The 20,579-nt window shown below is 37.2% G+C and overlaps 1 protein-coding gene across 1 annotated transcript in view; it reads right to left on the bottom strand.

Moving 5' to 3' along the window:
• Positions 1-310: 310 nt before the first annotated feature.
• The window catches only part of EBF2 (early B-cell factor 2), a gene marked incomplete at its 3' end in the record, with an annotated part of 196,239 nt that continues 175,970 nt past the window's right edge, over positions 311-20,579 (bottom strand). Inside the window, exons 11-15 of the mRNA XM_005886603.2 lie at positions 14,859-14,947; positions 13,459-13,524; positions 13,175-13,352; positions 11,417-11,602; positions 311-478 (exon numbers count right to left, since the gene is read on the bottom strand). Of these exons, the coding sequence (XP_005886665.1) occupies positions 311-478; positions 11,417-11,602; positions 13,175-13,352; positions 13,459-13,524; positions 14,859-14,947 (687 nt within the window). The remainder of the gene's footprint in view (positions 479-11,416; positions 11,603-13,174; positions 13,353-13,458; positions 13,525-14,858; positions 14,948-20,579) is intronic.

Genomic DNA, 20,579 nt, shown 5'->3' with positions numbered 1-20,579 from the left:
AGATCCCTACTAGGAAATAGTGAAAAGCCAAGGTGTGGGGAGTCCAGACACCCCTGGAGGGTATGTTTGGCTCTACCAGTTAATTCTGTGATCATGCAAAGTTGTTCAACTTCTGGTTTCCCCCATCTTGCTCTTGAATGGAGTACTAGCCCAGGTGTAAAGCCATTCACGTACCACCATGAAAACAACAAAGCATCTCTTTGTAAGTAAATTGGCTAGAGATACAGCATAAGGCCGTGCAGTTTGCTCTTACTCTGCTGGCCTGTGGCACAAGTACCATACTTACTCCCAGCGTGGGGCCTTGGCTTACCTCTGAATCCATTTCCATTGCCACTGGAGCAGGCGGGCGAAGGGGAGCCTTGGGGCCTGATGACAGGGGCAAAGGCACTCTTCTGTTTGACAGCAGGAAAAACTGAAGAGGAAAATGGGAGGATGGAAGACGTGCTGGAAGATCCAACAGTGGGGCTTGATGACATGACTGGAAAGCAAATGCACAATCTTCTTTTAGAGAGAGACATATGGAGAAGTTCTTTCTTCAGTGCATATAACCCTACACAGTTATTGAGAAATGACTAATTCATTCCAGGTATTGTTCCAGATTCCAGGGATTTAAAAATGTTGAATGTGACAATGTCCCTGCCCTGAGCAATAGACAAGGAGAACACCAAGAGGGTGATAATTTAATTGGAGGAACATACACAGCTAAGCAGACCTAGTGGGTAGAGTGCCCCTCTGCCTGGGAGAGTCAGGAAGGCATCAGCAGGATGTGATATTATGATAGGTCGTAATTCATGAGTAGAAGCTCAACAAGAGAAGACTGAGACCAAGATCCGAAAAATCACCAAATCTACTCGAGAATGGAAACCTCTTTTTCTCCCTAAAATAAGTCCTGTCTGGGAGCTATCTACTTCCCTGGCAATTCTCAGGGCTCCCGAGTTTTGAGGTATGGGGTAACATCTTCTCGAAGAGTGACATCTCTATGGGCCACTTCCTCATTAAATGTAAAAGTTTATTAACATTTAGGAGATTACTTCCCTCTCCCTCTACTTGCAGAGCTCCTGGGAAATAAAGCTGTGAGTCAGCCTCCTCTGATGTAATGTGAAGGAAAAACACCAATATTAATGTTAAAATTACTTAAAGGAAGCCAAAAGCTAAGTGTTGTAACTTCAAAAAATAAAATAAAGGCAATTTACACAATAAAGTGCCCCACCTCTTAACGTCAGATACTCCAAGTTACATCACACAAGAAGATAATTTTTTTAAAAATCCTCACCCAGGAATATCTTTTTATTGATTTTAGATAGAGAGGAAGGGAGGAAAGAGAAAAACATTAATGTGAGAGAGAAATACCGGTCCTGTACACACCCAACCTGGGTATTTGCCCTGACCAGTAATTGAACCCATGACCTTTCAGTGTATGGGACAACGCTCCAACCAACGAAGCCACACTGGCCAGATTAATGATTTATCTAAAGTTGCTTATCCCTAGGTAGTCCTAATTTTATCTTCTATGTGTAACTTGCTCAAGAAAGGGGTAAACTGAAATTCACATGGGTCAAATTGTTCGATATAGCATTTATAATAGAAGGCCAAGCTTCATGGACTCCTTTTAGCATCCTCTCCAGAATTCTGAACTGTCAAAATCACATAACTTGGTAAAAGAATTACTAGAAAACCCCATAGCAAAGCCCACAATAAAGGCTGGCAGTGCTAACTAACTTCTGCTTCGGATCTTCAGCGGCCCAGCCTCTCCACAATTAAATTTTGAAAGTAAGGACATGAGTGTGACTTATGGTTCAAAGAACAAGTATAAGGTGAATTGAAGGTCAAATGTTCTGAGGTCCTATGTAAGACTCCATATCACTTTCCCCTCTCTCATTATAAAGATTTACTTTAGTCTATGTTCACACATTTGCATGTAGTATAATGCAGTCATACAGCATATCTCCAATATGTTTTTTATAGCCACACTGCATACCAAGTTTTCACTAAAAATAATTTATCTAAAAACTGTTTATCCTTAGGTAGTCCTGATTTAAAGAGCTATGCAGAAGGAAGCATCTGGGTATACTTCTGTCTTTCCTCAAGTAATATGAATTTTTTTAAAAAGCTGGAAAAGAAGACAAAGTCCCAGAAGAATCTCATGTAATACTTAAAGATGCAAATGAAGAAGAGATGGGGCTACCCTGGTGTCAGAGGATAGGGTACAGGATTAAGCACTGGGAGTGAGTCCTAGTCATAGTTCCAAGCAAATTCTCCTCTTCTCATCTTGGTTTTAGCAACAATAAAATGTGTGTAGGAGCAAGGAAGAGAGGGAACCTCTCTCCTTTCTGTGAGGCACAGAATTAGAGGCTGGAGAAAACTGAGACTCAAGAGGCCCTGACTCTGACCACAGTCCAATCCCTGCCATACTGTGTGATCCATGCAGGCTCCAAAATGGCGCCTTGATCTCTATGTCTGCAATGGAGAACCTCCCCTCATACCCCACAGCAGAGGGGGGGCGGTTATAATGTGAATTAGACACACACACACACACACACACACACACACACACACACACCTGTGTGTGCAATTCCATTTTCCATTCAACATATGACTCACTTTTACAGATATTTCTTTTCTCATAACAGATCCAACCTAAAATGGGTTGATTAGATCAAATGTGACTGCCTCTCAGTGGAAGGGGAGTCACCTGAAGTTTTACTAAATGGCATAAAAGAATTGTTGAGAGTTGAATAAGCAGAGAACTATACCATGCCCACTCAAAATATTTTTTAAATATCCAAATTAGTTTTAAATTTAATGCAAATATAATAAAAATCTTAAAAGGAATTTTAATTTGTAAGGGTCAACAAACATAATTTCTATGTTTATCTGCTTAAAGAAACAACACTACAGGAACCAGAAAGTTTTGTTTAAAAATTTTTGAAGTAGTAAGGAGGCATTTATCTTAACATATTAAGAGTTATAATAAATCTACATCAATGAAATAAGTGTTATACTAGCATAAATATAGTTAGACAACTCCTTGGAGAAAATAGAGTCCAGAAACAGACCTGAGTATATATATATGAGAATTAAAATTTAATAAAGGTGACATTTCAAATTAGTGTGGAAATAAATGCCTGGGAACCGTACACTACCATTTGGAGACTAAATTTAGAGTGCTTCCTCATGTTAAACTCTAAAGTAAATCTTAGTGCATTAAAGAGTTATTTGCAAAAACAAAATTATAAAGGTGCTAGTGTAAAAATTAGGAAGGTTATATAATTTACATAATCCTTTCAACCCTCAAGTCTACATAAAATGGCAGGAGATAGATTTGCTACAGGACAAAAAACTTCTGTAACACACACAGAAAAGGCAAAAGACAAATTAGCAGAAATATTTGTGATAATTATCAGATGTGTTTAAATCCTCAATAGCTAATAAGCTTTTGTAAATTAATTAGAAAATGAAAAACATCCCCCCCCCCAAAAATGGGCAAAGGACACCAAAAGGGAAGTCACAGAGCGAAAAATGAAAATGACCAAAAGACCTTCATAGACTTATAAATGTTCACACTGATTCGTAATCAAATGCAAATTAAAACAGTACTGAGCTGTTGTTTTCCAGCTATCAAATTGGTAAAGATTAAGAAGAAATTAACAGGGCAGGGAATTAGGTCCTTTCCTAAGGGGCAGTGACCTCTCTGGAGGAACTTTGGCAATAAGTACCAAGGTATTTGTGTTTTTAAATGTGCATATTTTTTAGCCCAGTAATTTAATTTCTAGAAGTTAACTGCAAAGGAATAATCATAAATGTGCAAAAACTAGATCCAAGGGCATTTTTATACTTGTGAAAAAGTGGGACATAACTGAAGTGATCATCAATAAGGTCTATGAAACGGACCACTGTGGAAACTAATGTTGGACAAGAATATTGAATGACAGGGAAAGATATGCCTAATAAAGCAGATTAAATAATAACATATATGTCAAATCCACTTTTTAAAAAACATATGGAGCAAAAGTCAGGATGTGATTTATGTCCAAACTTTTTTTAACCTCATTAAAAGATATGTTTATATTGAGAGAGGGAGAGGGAGAGAGAGAGAGAAACATCTACACGAGATAGGAACATTGATTGGTTGCCTCTTATACACACCCCGATTGGGGATCAAACAGGAAACTTAGGTATGTGCCCTGACTGGGAATCGGACCCAAAACCTTTTGGTGTACAGGATGACACTCTAACCAATTGAGCCACCTGAGCAGGGCTACATCCAAACTTTTAATGATATACATATCTCTGACTGATGGGATTAAGAATATTCTTAAATTTATTCCTTTTACTTGTCCATATTTTCAAAATTTTCTACAAATATTTTTTAGCCCAGTAATTTAATTTCTAGAAGTTAACTGCAAAGGAATAATCATAAATGTGCAAAAACTAGATCCAAGGGCATTTTTATACTTGTGAAAAAGTGGGACATAACTGAAGTGATCATCAATAAGGTCTATGAAACGGACCACTGTGGAAACTAATGTTGGACAAGAATATTGAATGACAGGGAAAGATATGCCTAATAAAGCAGATTAAATAATAACATATATGTCAAATCCACTTTTTAAAAAACATATGGAGCAAAATTCAGGATGTGATTTATGTCCAAACTTTTTTGAACCTCATCAAAAGATATGTTTATATTGAGAGAGGAAGAGAGGGAGAGGGAGAGAGAGAGAGAAACATTTACACGAGATAGGAACATTGGTTGGTTGCCTCTTATACACACCCTGACTGGGGATCAAACAGGAAACTCAGGTATGTGCCCTGACTGGGAATCGAACCCAAAACCTTTGGTGTACAGGATGATGCTCTAACCAATTGAGCCACCTGGGCAGGGCTACATCCAAACTTTTAATGATACACATATCTCTGACTGATGGGATTAAGAATATTCTTAAATATATTCCTTTTACTTGTCCATATTTTCAAAATTTTCTACAATGAACAAGTATTACTTTTGATGTAAGAGAAACCAGTAAAAGCTATTAAAATAAACAAATGGAAAATCTCTATTTCTTTGGTGAAAAAAATAATATAATTTTTAGCAATAGCTGTCTTGGATATCAATGTTTCTCTTAGATTTAAGGCTTTCCTTCCTGTAAAATAGGTTTTCTGTTTACCTTCTGTCACAGAAAAGCAGAGACTAATAAATTTTCAAATTCCTGGGGAAAGCTTGTTGATTGTAGTTAACTTTGCAAAGCAAACATCACTGCTAATGTGTAGGACACAAGCCTGCATCGACAGGTTTTACGGAGCCTAGCTTCATATCTGTGACTTGGCTAATTTTGCCACTTTCCTTCTCCTCTTTCACTGGTCTTATGGCAGAAACTCATTAGTTGTGCATCAGAACAGACACTGCAATTTTCAAAATGTGTCTATCCACGGCTGGAAGGCTGTACTTTAAAAGTTAACAGTGGTTATCTCTGCAGAGAAATAAAGGGTGTCATTTTCCCCCTTTTTACATATACATGCTTTTCTAATTATCTATAATGAGCATGTTACTTTTTTAATTGGACATTTTTTTCTTTCTTGAAGAAAAAAACAAAAGAAATATATCAAAATGTTAACAAGGTTTTAAAAATTTTTTTAAATTGAGTTTTAGAGAGAGACGAAGGGAGAGGGAGAGAGAGAAACATTAATGTGAAAGCTAAACATCGATCAGCTGTCTCCTTGTACACCCCCTACTGGGAATCGAACCCACAATTCAGGCATGTGCTCTGACAGGGAAATGAACAGGCAACCTTCCGGTGCACATGCCGATGCCCAACCAACTGAATCACACTGGCGAGGGCAACAATGTTGTTTTATTTATGGTGAGAGTAGGTTTTCTTTTTAAAACTATTTTCATGGGCTCCAATTTTTCTATAAAAATCATTTAATAATCTACAATAGCAAGTATCTTGATATTTATTTTTGAAAATATAAAAGTATTGAGGCTCAGGGCATAGTCTAAGACTGTGGTCGGCAAACTGTGGCTTGCGAGCCACAAGCGGCTCTTTGGCCCCTTGAGTGTGGCTCTTCCACAAAATACCACGTGCAGGCATGCGTACAGTGCGATTGAAACTTCGTGGCCCATGTGCAGAAGTCGGTTTTCGGCCTGGGCGAGTCTATTTTGAAGAAGTACTGTTGATATTTGGCTCTGTTGACTAATGAGTTTGCTGACCACTGGTCTAAGACTATGTGAGTAAAGTAGGAGTCTCTGAGGACAGGTTGGATTTTTGTCTTATGGATTTTGTTCCAAAATTTTGGATTTGCTTGGTGGCTATTCTGCTTTGGAAGAAGTGGCCCCTGGGTGTTGCAGTTTGAGTAGGCCATCTTTGGGGATACCAGAGTGCACCGATTTGGGAAAGTTGACCACATGTACCATTGAGAATTTCTCTGGACATCTCTCTCTATGGATAAAGGCCAAAGTAAAGGCCAGCACTGCTGGCCCAGAAATCTCTGTGAACATGGGGAGTTAGGGAAAAACCGCTTTTCTTCTTCTAAGGATTGATTGGCTTGCACGGTCCCAGCTGGACCTCAGTGGGCACACATCCTCCTTTGCATCGAGCCATTGCATTTGCTGGCACTCAGGGGTCTGTCAGCATTTCATTATAACCCCCTATTGTCAGGGGTTTAGAATTCAGCCATAAAAACTTGCACTGAGCTGGAACTTGGCACACACTGCTACCGCCAGGAAGTGAAGTTTGTATGTGAAATTGAAAAAACATCTGTTTGGCCATTTTTGAAGTTGTGTGAGAGCAGAAGCAGTAAAGATGCAGGTTTTTGATACTCTGCATTGGCCATAATGTAAGTCAACTTGACCAAAAGACTTGGCTTTATTTCTTTTTAATGTCTCTAGCAAGTGATTGTTCCATGGCCTGGCCTGGCCACATCAGACTATTTTTTTTTTTAGTTTAAAAAATAAAATGAAAAATTATAGAATGCTGTTTTCAGACACATGCACCTGAACTGATAAAAATCCTTTAATCCTTTCCTTTTTTGGTATTTGCCAGAGATGTTAAGACTTAGTGGTTAGAAATTAGAAAGACAGGTCAGATATTATTGTGATGAACTCCACAGGGTATTTCGTAATTTAGCAGTAGAGGATTTTATTGTAATGAATTAATGAATGCACTGTTTGGTTTCCCATTCACAGTCTGAAACTCCTTCAGACCCTCCCTCAGAAAATGAAGGTGCAAGGACCACACACACCCAGTAGGAGTTAGGAGGAGGTTCTTGGCTATGTTTCCCACTCCTGTTGGACAGGGCATCTTCCTCTTTCTATTCTGTGTATGCTGCTTCCTTACTTGTTGTTGTTGTTAATCCTCACCTGAGGATATTTTCTCCATTGCTATTTAGAGAGAGTGTAAGGGAGGGAAGGAAGGAGGGAGAGAGAGAGAGAGAGAGAGAGAGAGAGAAACATCGACGTGAGAGAAACACATCAACTGGTTGCCTCCCACAGGGAGTGAACCTGCAATCCAGGTATGTGCTCTCAACCAGGAATCAAACCCATAACCCTTTCGTGTATGGGTTGATGCTCTAACCATTGACCCATGCCAACCAGGGCACTGTCTTGTTTACTTTGAAGACTTTGAGTTTATTATTTTTCCTGTGGCATGGGATTGAGTGATCAAGAAAGGGTAGTGAAAGTAAGGTGTCAGTTGCTGGTATAGGAAGGGTTCCTCCTTATCAAATGAATTATGGAAAAGAAATATCAGGCATTTTCATTTATCTATCCATTATCTATGTTTGTCTGTATATCTATCTACCTATCTATCTATCATCTATCTATCCTCTCCCTCCCAACTTTCTCTTACACCGCACACTATATTATTATATATGTTTTTATTGATTTTAACATTTGCATATGTTTTTATTGATTTTAGAGAGAGAGGAAGAAAGAGAAAGAAACATCAATGTGAGAGAGAAACATTGATGGGTTGCCTCCCATATGCATCTGGACTGGGGATCCAACTTGCAACTTGGGCATATGCCCTGACCAAGAATTGAACCCGCCACCCTTTGGTGCACAGGACAATGCTCCATCCAACCTACTGAGCCACACCAACCAGGACTTGACCAATTTTGATCTACAAAAATGACAATTTCATATGGTTCAACCAAATACACACATTTTATTCATAAATGTATGCTTGAACATGTGATATTCATTTCATATGTTTCAGCCTAATAATGTATCAAACCCATAACCCTTTCGTGTATGGGTTGATGCTCTAACCATTGACCCATGCCAACCAGGGCACTGTCTTGTTTACTTTGAAGACTTTGAGTTGATTATTTTTCCTGTGGCATGGGATTGAGTGATCAAGAAAGGGTAGTGAAAGCAAGGTGTCAGTTGCTGGTATAGGAAGGGTTCCTCCTTATCAAATGAATTATGGAAAAGAAATATCAGGCATTTTCATTTATCTATCCATTATCTATGTTTGTCTGTATATCTATCTACCTATCTATCTATCATCTATCTATCCTCTCCCTCCCAACTTTCTCTTACACCGCACACTATATTATTATATATGTTTTTATTGATTTTAACATTTGCATATGTTTTTATTGATTTTAGAGAGAGAGGAAGAAAGAGAAAGAAACATCAATGTGAGAGAGAAACATTGATGGGTTGCCTCCCATATGCATCTGGACTGGGGATCCAACTTGCAACTTGGGCATATGCTCTGACCAAGAATTGAACCCGCCACCCTTTGGTGCACAGGACAATGCTCCAACCTACTGAGCCACACCAACCAGGGCTTGACCAATTTGATCTACAAAAATGACAATTTCATATGGTTCAACCACATACACACATTTTATTCATAAATGTATGATTGAACATGTGATATTCATTTCATATGTTTCAGCCTAATAATGTATTATAAATATGTGAAATATTTCTTACATTATTGAATAATTTAAAAACTTGGTATTCTGAATCTGATGACTTGTTCTAGTCTCGCTTTTGCTATTTATTAGCAATCCTTGAGTAAGCGATTTAATAATGATTAATATCTTAGAGGAGAAATTATGATAATTATAATTATTACCATTATTATATCCACATCATAAGGGTGTTGTGAGGATCTGACTGGACTGTACATGTGACAAGCCTGATAGGCTGATAAATTGGAATGCAATTATGAATTCCTCTTATTGTTGTCACCACTGATAGGGGACATTATTTACATAATGGCTCTCTTGCCCTCTACCACTTGTAGGGGCTGTTGACGATGTGATCCATTCTGCACACAGGTCCCCTCTCCACAAGGATGCAGGAAGAAACCTCCACAAGGTCTTGGCAACAGAAAATTCAAGTTTCTCCTGAGCTACTAAAAATATACGGTGGACACTAATGCTTATAGCAAATAGCTCCTCTCTTTGCTTTACCATCTTGTCTCTGAACCAAAATAATGGCTCCCTTGAATGACCGAATGGCATCCATACCTGTCCTTGGCTTCATCTAATTTTCCTATCCATATTTTTTCTTTTATCTCAGTTTCTTATATTTTCTATCTTCTACTTTCATAATACCCATCTGGCCACTACAATTCCCCCATTTTTGAAACAAGATAAGGTAAAAAAAAAACGTGAAGAAATAAATAAATCAAGCAAAAGTTTGTTTTTCTAGATCATTCTGGTCTAATTGATCTGGATCATACAACACAGAACTCATGTCATCAGATTTTAGTGGTACTAGAAGAACCAACCTCTACTGTCTCTGCTCCCTGGTTGCTGTGTCCTTATCACATTCAGTAGGGTGCTGAGTGTGACAAATCAAACACATATCCCAGAAAGAATTCATGGGTGTGTATCAATAGGGAACCATAGACCCAAAGGCTGAGCAGCAGCCTCCAGATCCTTGGCATGTCACTTCCTGAGCTGTAGTGGAAGGGGCTGTGTGCCGACCTTGACGCGCCCTTGTTCCTGGCATGAGGGAACCAGTCTGGGAACGGAGGATCTGCTGCAAAGCCTGCCACAGAATCTAACATTTCAAGAACACCCCACTCAATCACTCAGACTCTCCATGGTGGCTTCTCTCCTGGCCTGAAGTATCCCCTAAGTAGGTTTGAAAAACACGTGTTCTCTTAGCTTGTGTAAGTTCCCAGTTTAGCCCTGAAAGCAAGCTGAGTGAGTTTTTATAACTTCCTGGAACATCTAGCTTGCTGCTAGCCCATAGGTCAAGATTAGGAGGTTCTGTCTCTCCATTCATCTATTGATGGGCCCTGGTTGCTTCCATATCTTGGTTTATTGTAAATAATGCTGCAGTGAACACAAGGGTGCATATATTTTTTAAATTAGTGGTTTTGTTTTTCTGGCTAAATACCCAAAAGTGGAATTGCTGGGCCATGATAAGTTTGCACAATGACAGATGACTAGACTTGGTGTGGTAATCACACTGTAAGGTATATAAATATTGTACGCCTGAAATCAATGTAATATTGTACACCAACCATACTTAAATTTTTTTAAAAGGTTTTATCTCCATGTATCACTCTCACAAGTTGTCAAATCCATCTCTCTAGAACAGCAACTTTTACACAGTGTGCCACAAGAATTTCAAAAACATGCAATACCTGACCATTTAGTCAGGGACACTGACCTATTTTCCCTTAGATTGTGAAATAAAAAAATGGCAACAGCCAACATTACAATAGCCGTCTGGTTGAATGAATCAAAATTATACTTTTTTTGTCAGATCAGCAAAAAATATATATTTTTTGATGTGCCGCAGAGTTTTAGTAATTAGTTTATGTGTGCCATGAGATGAAAGGAGTTGAAAATCGCTGCTCTGGATGGAGGAGAGAGCCATGTAACACAGTAAAAAGGGAGCCTGGTGGGATGCACAGAATAACGTGAAGTCATAACTTCTATGTTGAAATGATTACCCTGCCCTATGCCAGCTGTGTGGTCTCAGGTAAGTCAGTGATTTTCTGTGCACCTAAACCTCCTCACCTGGAACAATGGGATAACAATACCAACCTCAGAAAGTTCTTAGGAGGATTAAATAAAACATCATATCTAAAAACCCCTGGTGAAGAGTATACATTACTCTTCACGGAATCTGAATTCCTCTCCTCTATCTACACAAGCTACATATGCTCTTTCTCTGTTTAAAAAAAGGAAACATTTCCCCTCTTTCCTTTCCCCCAATCTGCCTCCCCCTCGCACCCCCCTCCCGCCCCAAGACTTGGAGTAACCAAAGGAGCCTAAGTCTAGCGAAGGGAAAAGAACAAAAGGCAGGAAGGAAAGGAATTGGGCTCTTCCTTCATGGGGCAGTGAGATGTAGGAAGGAGGGCAACTCTCCCTCAAAAGGCTGAACAGTAAAACCCAGGGACAGAGACAGGGAGAGGCAGACAGTGGAGAGGGAACTTACTTCCATAAGGGGAGCCTGTGGGGGAGCCGTTTAGAAATCCTGGTGACCCTGGAACGCCCAGGTTGGCCATGGGGACGTTGCTGTAGCCATTCATACTGTTACTGGAGGTGCTGTAATTAGACTGCTGAGGGGTAGAGCTGGAAGAGTAGCCCCGAGGAGAGATGCTGCTTGTGTTGCGGATGTAACCTGGACAACCAAGAAAAGCCCGGGTCAATGAACCAATGCGCACACGTAGTGCAGAGCAAACATGGCAGCACAGATCCACATCAGCCCAGACTACAGAGCACCACCACCCTGATCCTGGACGGGGTGGAAAGTGCGCATCTTACCTTCATCCTTTAATACTTCCTTTCCCTTCCCCATCCTACCCAAGGCCATGTCTCTCACAGTCCCTCCTTCATCTGCTTTTACATTTGCAGTCAACCTCACCAACTCATACCAAGGAATGACTAATGGCAGTGTATACTGACATCTCCCAAATCATATTTCATATAACACTAGAGCCCTATGAGATATTAGTAAGTACCACTGAGAAAAGCATTGTGTGGTCAAAGTGTGGCAGATGTTGCATACTGTAGTCATTCTTTGAAGATTGGCATATGAGGGACCTAGAGAATACCTAAACTAATTTAACTTTGCTAACCTAGTATTTCCCAAATTAAACACACCATAGCATCTGTTCTGGGAGTGGTGGGGAAAAGGCATTCTGATAACACCTCAAGGGCCACTAGTATTCTACCTGTCACAGCTTTGGGAATGTTCAAATTTGTTGCCATGCCCTGGGTGGGGGTGGGAAACATTTTCATTCAAAAAGTGTTGATAAGCTCATTTAAATGTGCTGTTCTTTGACCAAAGACTTGGAAACATCAGCAGTGGAGTTTGGGTAAATCCAGCCTCTAAGAGGGATAAGGGAAGGGACAGTGAGTCCTCCTCATACTTCTAAAACCCTAGCACAGAGACATCACCTAACCTATCCTGAAGTCACCCACTGTGAGGAAACTGTCTCTAGAACTATTTAGGAAATAACCAAAATTCGAAGAAAAAAAAAGTAATGTTATACCCCACCCACCCTTCTGCAAGAAATCACCCTGGACATAAGAATGAGGAGTTTCCATCCAATGGGTGAACAAAATTAGAAATAAAATTACCTCAAGGTTAGAGACATTATTTAGATTATTTACATCTAAAAATGATTTATGACAAATTTAGCCCCTTTCAACCTCAATGACAAAATTATTTACATGATATACTTTACATGTAAAAGCACAATTAACTGTATAAACTGGTTGCTATTTTTTGTATCTGAGGTAATACACAAAAAGAAGTTGCCAAATAAAACCAAGCCATTCACCCTTGGTTACTAGGAAGAGAGAGTTGTGTATAAAAAACAATAATGTCAATAAGTCAGCTTCTTTCCATTATTCAGTCTGATGATCACAATGGTACAAGTATAACTTTTATTCAAATAATACCTGTAAATCTGATTCAGTAAGCCTAAGCTTTTCTAAAATCATAATAGTCAGTCTGGTCCTTAAGTATTTCCAGGTAAAAGCATTCTACCTGTTACCAAAAAAACTCAAAATCTAATAATACACCACTTATAATCTTGAGATAACCCAATAGTATGTGATTGCATTGTTTATCTGGGGACACACTCTTTTGATGGTATTTAAACCAAACTTTAGCTCCTTGCACTCAAGCAGACTAACCTTTTAAATGTATAAATTGTTTGGATTTTGACTCTGAGAAAGGTAGTACCTTGGTTGTTTCCCTGTGTTGACTCTGAGATGCTGACCCCAAGTTGGCTGCCATAAGAATTGATGCCCATCATGCCACTGTGAGCTGGAGAGCTGGAGAGAGCTGGGATCTGGCTGGGATTCCTGGGGACACTGTAGAGGGCTTCAGCAATATCTGCGGCTCGCTTCAAAATGATGTCCTATGGGGACAAGGGGGTAAAATCATGTCCTGCAAAATGGCAGGTTGAGGTGAGCATTTCATCAGGAGTCAAACGCAGTATAGAGTATAGGATGTGAGCTCCTAACCTGGTTATTGTGTGGTGTGCCGTAGAGGGCCTCCACGAGATCCGCAGCTCTTTTCAACAGCATTTCCTAGAAAAGAAAAGAAAGAGTGGGGTATACGCAAAGGAAGAACCCCAAATGGCAAACAGAAAGGAAAATTACGTATAAAAATAAAACATCCAGACATCCCCCTAAAATGTAAATAACTAGCCAAGGGGTCCTATGTTTGGTTTGAGAGGTAGAATATCATACATATAAATCCCTCTATAAATATGTATCTACATGGAATTCCTCTAGATAAAATGGATCCATAAAATGTGGTGCAACCAAAACAGAGAACAACCAAATCGGGGGTAGAGTTGGTTAAAATTAATAATGTAATGAAAGTTTTATTAAGAACTACTTTCCAGGCCATTTCATTAAAAAACCTGGTACTCTCTCTAATTAATCAAGTATTCTTAAAATGATTGATTGGCCTGTGTTTAGCTGCTTGCCAAGGAGTTGTCCATAGTACTGAAATTATCTTGGCAATGCCTTCTGCAAAATTTTATTCTAATAAAGATGAATTCTTCCAATAATATTTCCCCCTGTTCATTTTAACCAGAGAGAATTGGTATTCAGTAATCCCTTTCCTCTCATTTTGTCTTTTCCACCTCCTGTTTTTAACAGCCTTTTAAATTGCTATTAACCTACTTTCCAGATATCACCTAATTTAATAGTGGGGCTGGGGATTTTTCCAACTGGAAATAAAAGTATGATGTAGAAGCAACTGTGGTACTTAAATTTTACTCACAGTAGAGAAAACAGAGCATAGCATATTATTATGTGTGTGTGTAAAATGTAAACATAAATGTTAAAATGTATTAATTCCCAATTAATTGAATACCTAATAGATTGATGTATTTTTAAAAAGAAAGCTAAAATAGTGGGATAGATTTATGATATAATTTTCATAAGCAAATTCATTTAAAAGTGATGCATTTCATATAAATTGTAGATGGAGGGGTTTTTCACTTCATTAAATGCCTGTATACATAGTAAGTCCTCAATGAATTCTTGATTGAGGACTAATGTGTCCCTGTAATTATGTGTAAATAAAATTATATTTAAATACAAAGGAGTGAGAAATTACAGTTTTAAGCAATTATACAATTATTCATTTTCATCAAGTTGGCAGTGTTTTATAAGCTGAATACTCATAGTGTATCTGTTTTATAGGCCCAAGTTTTCAGATTTCATATTTCCTCAGAGATTAATCATCTTATATTTCAGTTAGTAAATATTTTATGTGTGTCTTGTATCTAAAGCTTAGCCAAATTTCAAGACCTAACTTAATTTTAGAGGGATTTAAGGTTCTGTATTTATCTAAATTTGCTGAAATCCTACAAGACGGTTTTCACATGTTAATTTCCAAAGTGTTTTACCTTAGCTAATCTCTCAGGATCTCCAGGATGCCTTGGGATGACTTTCTGCAGCCTCTGGAAGCCGTAGTCTATGGTGGGTTCATTTAACGCTGAAAAATAAAAGTCCTCTTTTTTTTTAGTATGAATCCTCTCCACAAAACAAACTTCTAATTAAATCTTCTGTAGGTAATAGAAAGGTTCTGATATTACTTGTCTAAGAATTGATACATAATAATACAATCAGTTAAAGATTTTTGCTATCGACATTGGTTAATTCACACATATCTTTGGAGTTAATGGTAATTTAATGCTTTTTTCCCCATTAGAATGAGATTGCAAAATTTCAGAATATTAAAATTATTTTATAACTTCTGCCTTAAGTGCACACACGTGTAATCCTCTGCTCAGTCTTACATAATCAGAAATATTACACAATAAACTCTCCCCCAGTTTCTGAAGACAACAAATGACCTTTACATGCTTCTTCCTTCCTCCCATCTTCTCTTTGCCAAGTATACCTTTACCTCCTATTAGTTCTTCGCCAAATATCATTTTTTTTCATATATACATATATATATATGAACTTCCCATGGGTTTATTCTCATTAAACCCTGTTCTTATGCATAATACACTTTCCGATTATATTTCCAATTATATTTCATCACATGAACATTTGTTTAATGTCAGCTCCACCATATACTGCAAATTCCGTACTTGTTTTGCTTTACCGCTGTGTCCCCGCTGCTGAAGACAGTGCTTGGCACACAGCAGGCACTTCGTGTCAACAATAGTCAAGTGAGTGAATAAATGAGTGAATGAATGACATATTTCAGCATTTCTACTATGCTAGAGATTTTGAAGTAGATTCCTTTAACCTTCTTCCTCTCTTCCTTTAAGTTTTAAGTTTGTGGTTTAAATTTTGTGGTTTTGAAATTAATGCATGATAAAAGTAAAGAAAAAAGATACAAAAAATAAAGCAATAATCACCTGCTCTCCCGTTAGGCAGCAGTAAACACAGTTCCTTTTTAACCTTCCTTTCTGCATACATTTTATGAATATTTGTTGCTATTACTCTAGCAAAATCACACCTCTTATTTAAAAATATAAAAAATTTTGAGTATCGAAGTAAAAATAAAATTACTCATAACCTCGTCAGTTTAGAAATGATGTGGGTTAACATTTTTGCTTATATCCTTCCACATTTAAAACACACATACTTAAAATTATTCAGAGACATACTATTCACACTGGTACATAACCTACTTTTATCCATTTAACAATATAGCAAACTTTCTCCCAGGTTATTAAATAATTTTATAACATTATTTAATATCCCTGTGTATTTTCACTATATAGTCTATAATTTATTTAAATAGTTTACTAATGTTAGCATTTAACATGATCCTAATTTCTCACTATTGTAAAAATCAGAGCAGTAATTATTCTTTGCACATAGCTTTAATTATTTCAATTGGAAAATTTCAAGAATTAGAATTACTTGACCAAAATTTATCATTATATTAAGGCCTTTCACACATACTGTTAATCACTCCTCAGAAGAATGTACAAATTTATACTCCCTTCAGCAATGCATGTCATCATTTTAACTTACATTCGTTTATTCATCAGTGAAGTTGAATTTTTTTTCTGTACTTGGTGATTTTAATTTCTTCTCTTATGAACTACTTATTAATAGTTTCTGCTCTCTTTTCTATTGGGGATTAGTCTTTTTTTTTACTTGTAAAAACACTTTTAAGTTAGTATTTTTAACACTCTGTCACTTTACAATAACATATCCCAATGTGTTCATAGGTATTATATGTAGAAAAATCACAGACTATCCCAACTCCAAATCTGGTTAGTACACACACACACACACACACACACACACACACACACACACACTATGTGTGCTTGGGTTTACATATTCATACATATAAGAGTTCTTTAGGTCCAACAACCAAATGTTCACTGCTTATCATATAGGTAATAAGTTTTTGGTTGTACACACACACACACACACACACACACTATGTGTGCTTGTGTTTACATATTCATACATATAAGAGTTCTTCTTTAGGTCCAACAATAAAATGTGCATTGCTTATCATATAGGTAATAAGTTTTTGGTTGCTCACAATTATTTTTTGCTATGTATTTCATTTTTTGTTGTTTTTTTATTATGATTATGATTACCCTCTCATCACATTTGCTAAGAGTTTTCCTAGAACCTAAAAACACTTTAGGTTTTTATATGTCTGTGCAGACAGTATGTATGAGAGTAGTGTGGCAATATATGGCATAGTCATTAATAGAATCAGCTTTACACCCAGCCGGCATGGCTCAGTGATTGAGCATCTACCTGTGAACCAGGAGGTCATGGTTTGATTCCCGGTCAGGGCACATGCCTGGGTTGCAGGGTCAATCCCCAGTGTGCAGGAGGCAGCCACTCAATGATTCTCTCTCATCTTTGATGTTTCTATGTCTCTCTCCCTCTCCCTTCTTCTCTGAAATCAATAAAAAAATATTTTTTTTAAAAAAAGAGAATCAGCTTTAGATCATGACCATTAATTTTTCGAGCTTCTTATAATTCATCATCTTATGAGTTTGCCATCAAAATTAAATGAAACAATTTATATGATGCCCCAGCACAGTTCTTGGCACATAAAAGATCTTAATTAATTGTAGCTACCTGTTATTTTGAATCCAAATCCCTGACAGATGTCATTACTTTTTTTGTTCATTCTTAAACTTGTACATTAATAGCATCTATATGTTATGACCATTTTATCTCCTGTTGATGGACATATTGATCCCATTTAATTATTTTAATCCCATTCTTGTGTTGGCTAAAACTTCCCAAATAGAGTCTAAAAATGAGGATGGGGGTGGATATTTTTGCTTGCTGTCCTCTAAATGACACTAATGTTTCACCACCAAATGTGGTGATGGCTATTCGAGACAGATATTAGTTAGCATGCTTTGATAAGAGATTTTATCAGAACTTATTAGAATTTCAGAAAATTACAATCATATTAATCTTCTCCCAATATTTCCACAATTAAATGTTTATTCATGAGTGTGGAATATAATTTACTTAGTATATTTATGGATTCAATTTGTTAATATTTTCTTAAGACTATTGGTGTGAAGATTAAATCAATTAAATTACCGAGAATAGTGCCTAACACATATTGTCAGCAAATGTCAGTTATTATTATTGTTGCTGGGAATTTGTGTCTATATCAATAACTGGGATTGTGCTCATGGTGCTATCCAGCCCCTGATTGATTTTTATTTTATACCAGCTTTGAACAGTAAATTGAAAAGCTTTCTATATTTTATCCTATGCTCCATAAAACTTTTATAGCATGGATATTACTTCTTGACCAAAAGTTTGAAAGAACCCCAGTGAAATTGCTCTGTCAAAGTCACCGAATAACATTTTAGCCAAACCAAGAGGCACTTTTCCATTCTTATCTTAAACTCAAGTTAGCATTTAACACGAAAATACTTCAATCCATGTGCTTTCCAGAATACACCTGCCCAGGGTCACTCTACGTCCCTCGCGATGCTCTCAGCCTGCTTACAGGACTGCTCTTCCTCAGTGTCTTGCAGATGGGATGCTCTTCACCACAGTTGCCAAGACAGTCTTCTGCTCAGCTACACAACTCCTGCTCGAGCCTCATCAGTGCCCCCATGATTTCCTTGTCAAGTCATATGCTGGCTATCACAAATCTTTATGTCCAGTGCAGTTTGTTTGCCTAAGATTCAGCCTATCTATTCCAACTATTGCCTGGAAATTGTACTTGGATGTCCCCTAGACTCCGCCCACTCAAGATACCCCAATCCCAAGGGATTCTCAGTAAATTGTCCATCAGCTTGCCAATGGAAAACCTTGGAATCATTCTTGATATCTCATTATCATTGTATTTTTTAGGAAAATCATGCATGTCATCAATATTTTAAATGTTCTAACATTGATTCTACTATAGTAATTTGTGTAAAATTCAAATCCTCTATTTCTGATTCTCCCCCACCTCTTTGTTGTAACTTTCTTAATAGCCATATTTCTAATTTTATCTTTCTTTTGTTTCCAAGAGAATATCCTAAAATTTCTAGGTGGTTAGGTATTAAATTGTTAATTATTTATTCTAGTTAATTGGATTGGATTTTTAAAAGGTGGCTTAGAGAATATCTGTGTTTTGGAATTTATTAAGTGTTTTATGAATTAATTTATATTAGTTTGTCTGTGTTCTGTGGCTAATGCTTCAAATATATTATTTAATATATCTTTTGATCACATTATTTAACATATTTTACACATAATTGCTACTATAAATTTATCTTTCCACATATCCCTGTCTTTCTAATAGTTTTTCATGTATATATTTTCCTCTAGTGATTAGGAAGATACACATCCTATTTTAATATAAAGCAATACCTTTAGAGTTCTTAAAAAATATTTTATCTTTTCTAATTACATGAGTCTGTTGAGCTTTCATTCATATATATATATAAAGATTTTTGCTTACCTTTAATTTCCTGACCTCATTCTCTTTACTTTTATGTTTTTATTGTTAGTTATGTTTTTATTGTTGTGTTTTATGAATTAATTTATATTAGTTTGTCTGTGTTCTGTGGCTAATACTTCAAATATATTATTTAATATATCTTTTGATCACATTATTTAACATATTTTATACATAATTGCTACTATAAATTTATCCTTCCACATATCCCTGTCTTTCTAATAGTTTTTCATGTATATATTTTCCTCTAGTGATTAGGAAGATATACATCCTATTTTAATATAAAGCAATACCTTTAGAGTTCTTAAAAAATATTTTATCTTTTCTAATTACATGAGTCTGTTGAGCTTTCATTCATATATATATATAAAGATTTTTGCTTACCTTTAATTTCCTGACCTCATTCTCTTTACTTTTATGTTTTTATTGTTAGCTAATATTACTATTATTAAACTTTGGATGATCAGTATCTTTTAGACATTAATTTTCACAATTACATTAAGCTTCATAGTCATATTAACAATAATTTAAATACTCTGTATTTAACTGCATTGTCTGCTGCCCAGTACTTTTGTGATACCATAACCTTTCCACTCTTGCATTCTTCGTTGATTCAATTCTCCCACAGTCAGGTTGTATCAGTGAAAATAAGAATTGAAATCTCTGAGCCCTTGAAATAGAGTGTCTTTCTGTTTTCCACACGCATAAAGGATAACTTCTCTGGGTACAGCTTGTTAAGTCTACTCTCCCAGTCTCTGCTCCGTCCCTGGCCTGAGGTGGGGACAGCGGAGACCCGGGAGGTTTGGTCAGGCCTTCCTCCCTCACTTCCAGGCCCTGCTGTCCTTTTCCCGGAGGCGAAGGACGACTCCAGTTTTCACACATCCGCCAACACAGCCCCGTGGGCGCACACCCGCGCAGGGGCTGGCATGCTGATCACACAGCCTAGCCTCAAACCTGAATACTACCTCCCTCATTGTTATGTTTTGTTGAAAATATCCTCCTCTATATTCGGGGGGAGAGGGGGGCAAATTACACATTTGCATTCACATTACCATCTTACCCAGAAACACATGCGAGAAGACCCAGGTGTATAATCAGAATCATTGTGTAAACTTGTTTTCACCACTTAGCATTATAATAACAGCAATTTCTGCAGTCTTTTTCTTTTTTAAAAAATAAATATTTATTGTTCAGATTATTACAGTTGTTC

The sequence above is a fragment of the Myotis brandtii genome, unplaced genomic scaffold (assembly GCF_000412655.1).
Source record: "Myotis brandtii unplaced genomic scaffold, ASM41265v1 scaffold990, whole genome shotgun sequence".
Classification (NCBI taxonomy): Eukaryota; Metazoa; Chordata; class Mammalia; order Chiroptera; family Vespertilionidae; genus Myotis; species Myotis brandtii.
The sequence above is the reverse complement of the archived record's forward strand: the minus strand, read 5'-3'. Positions and strand labels throughout refer to the sequence as shown.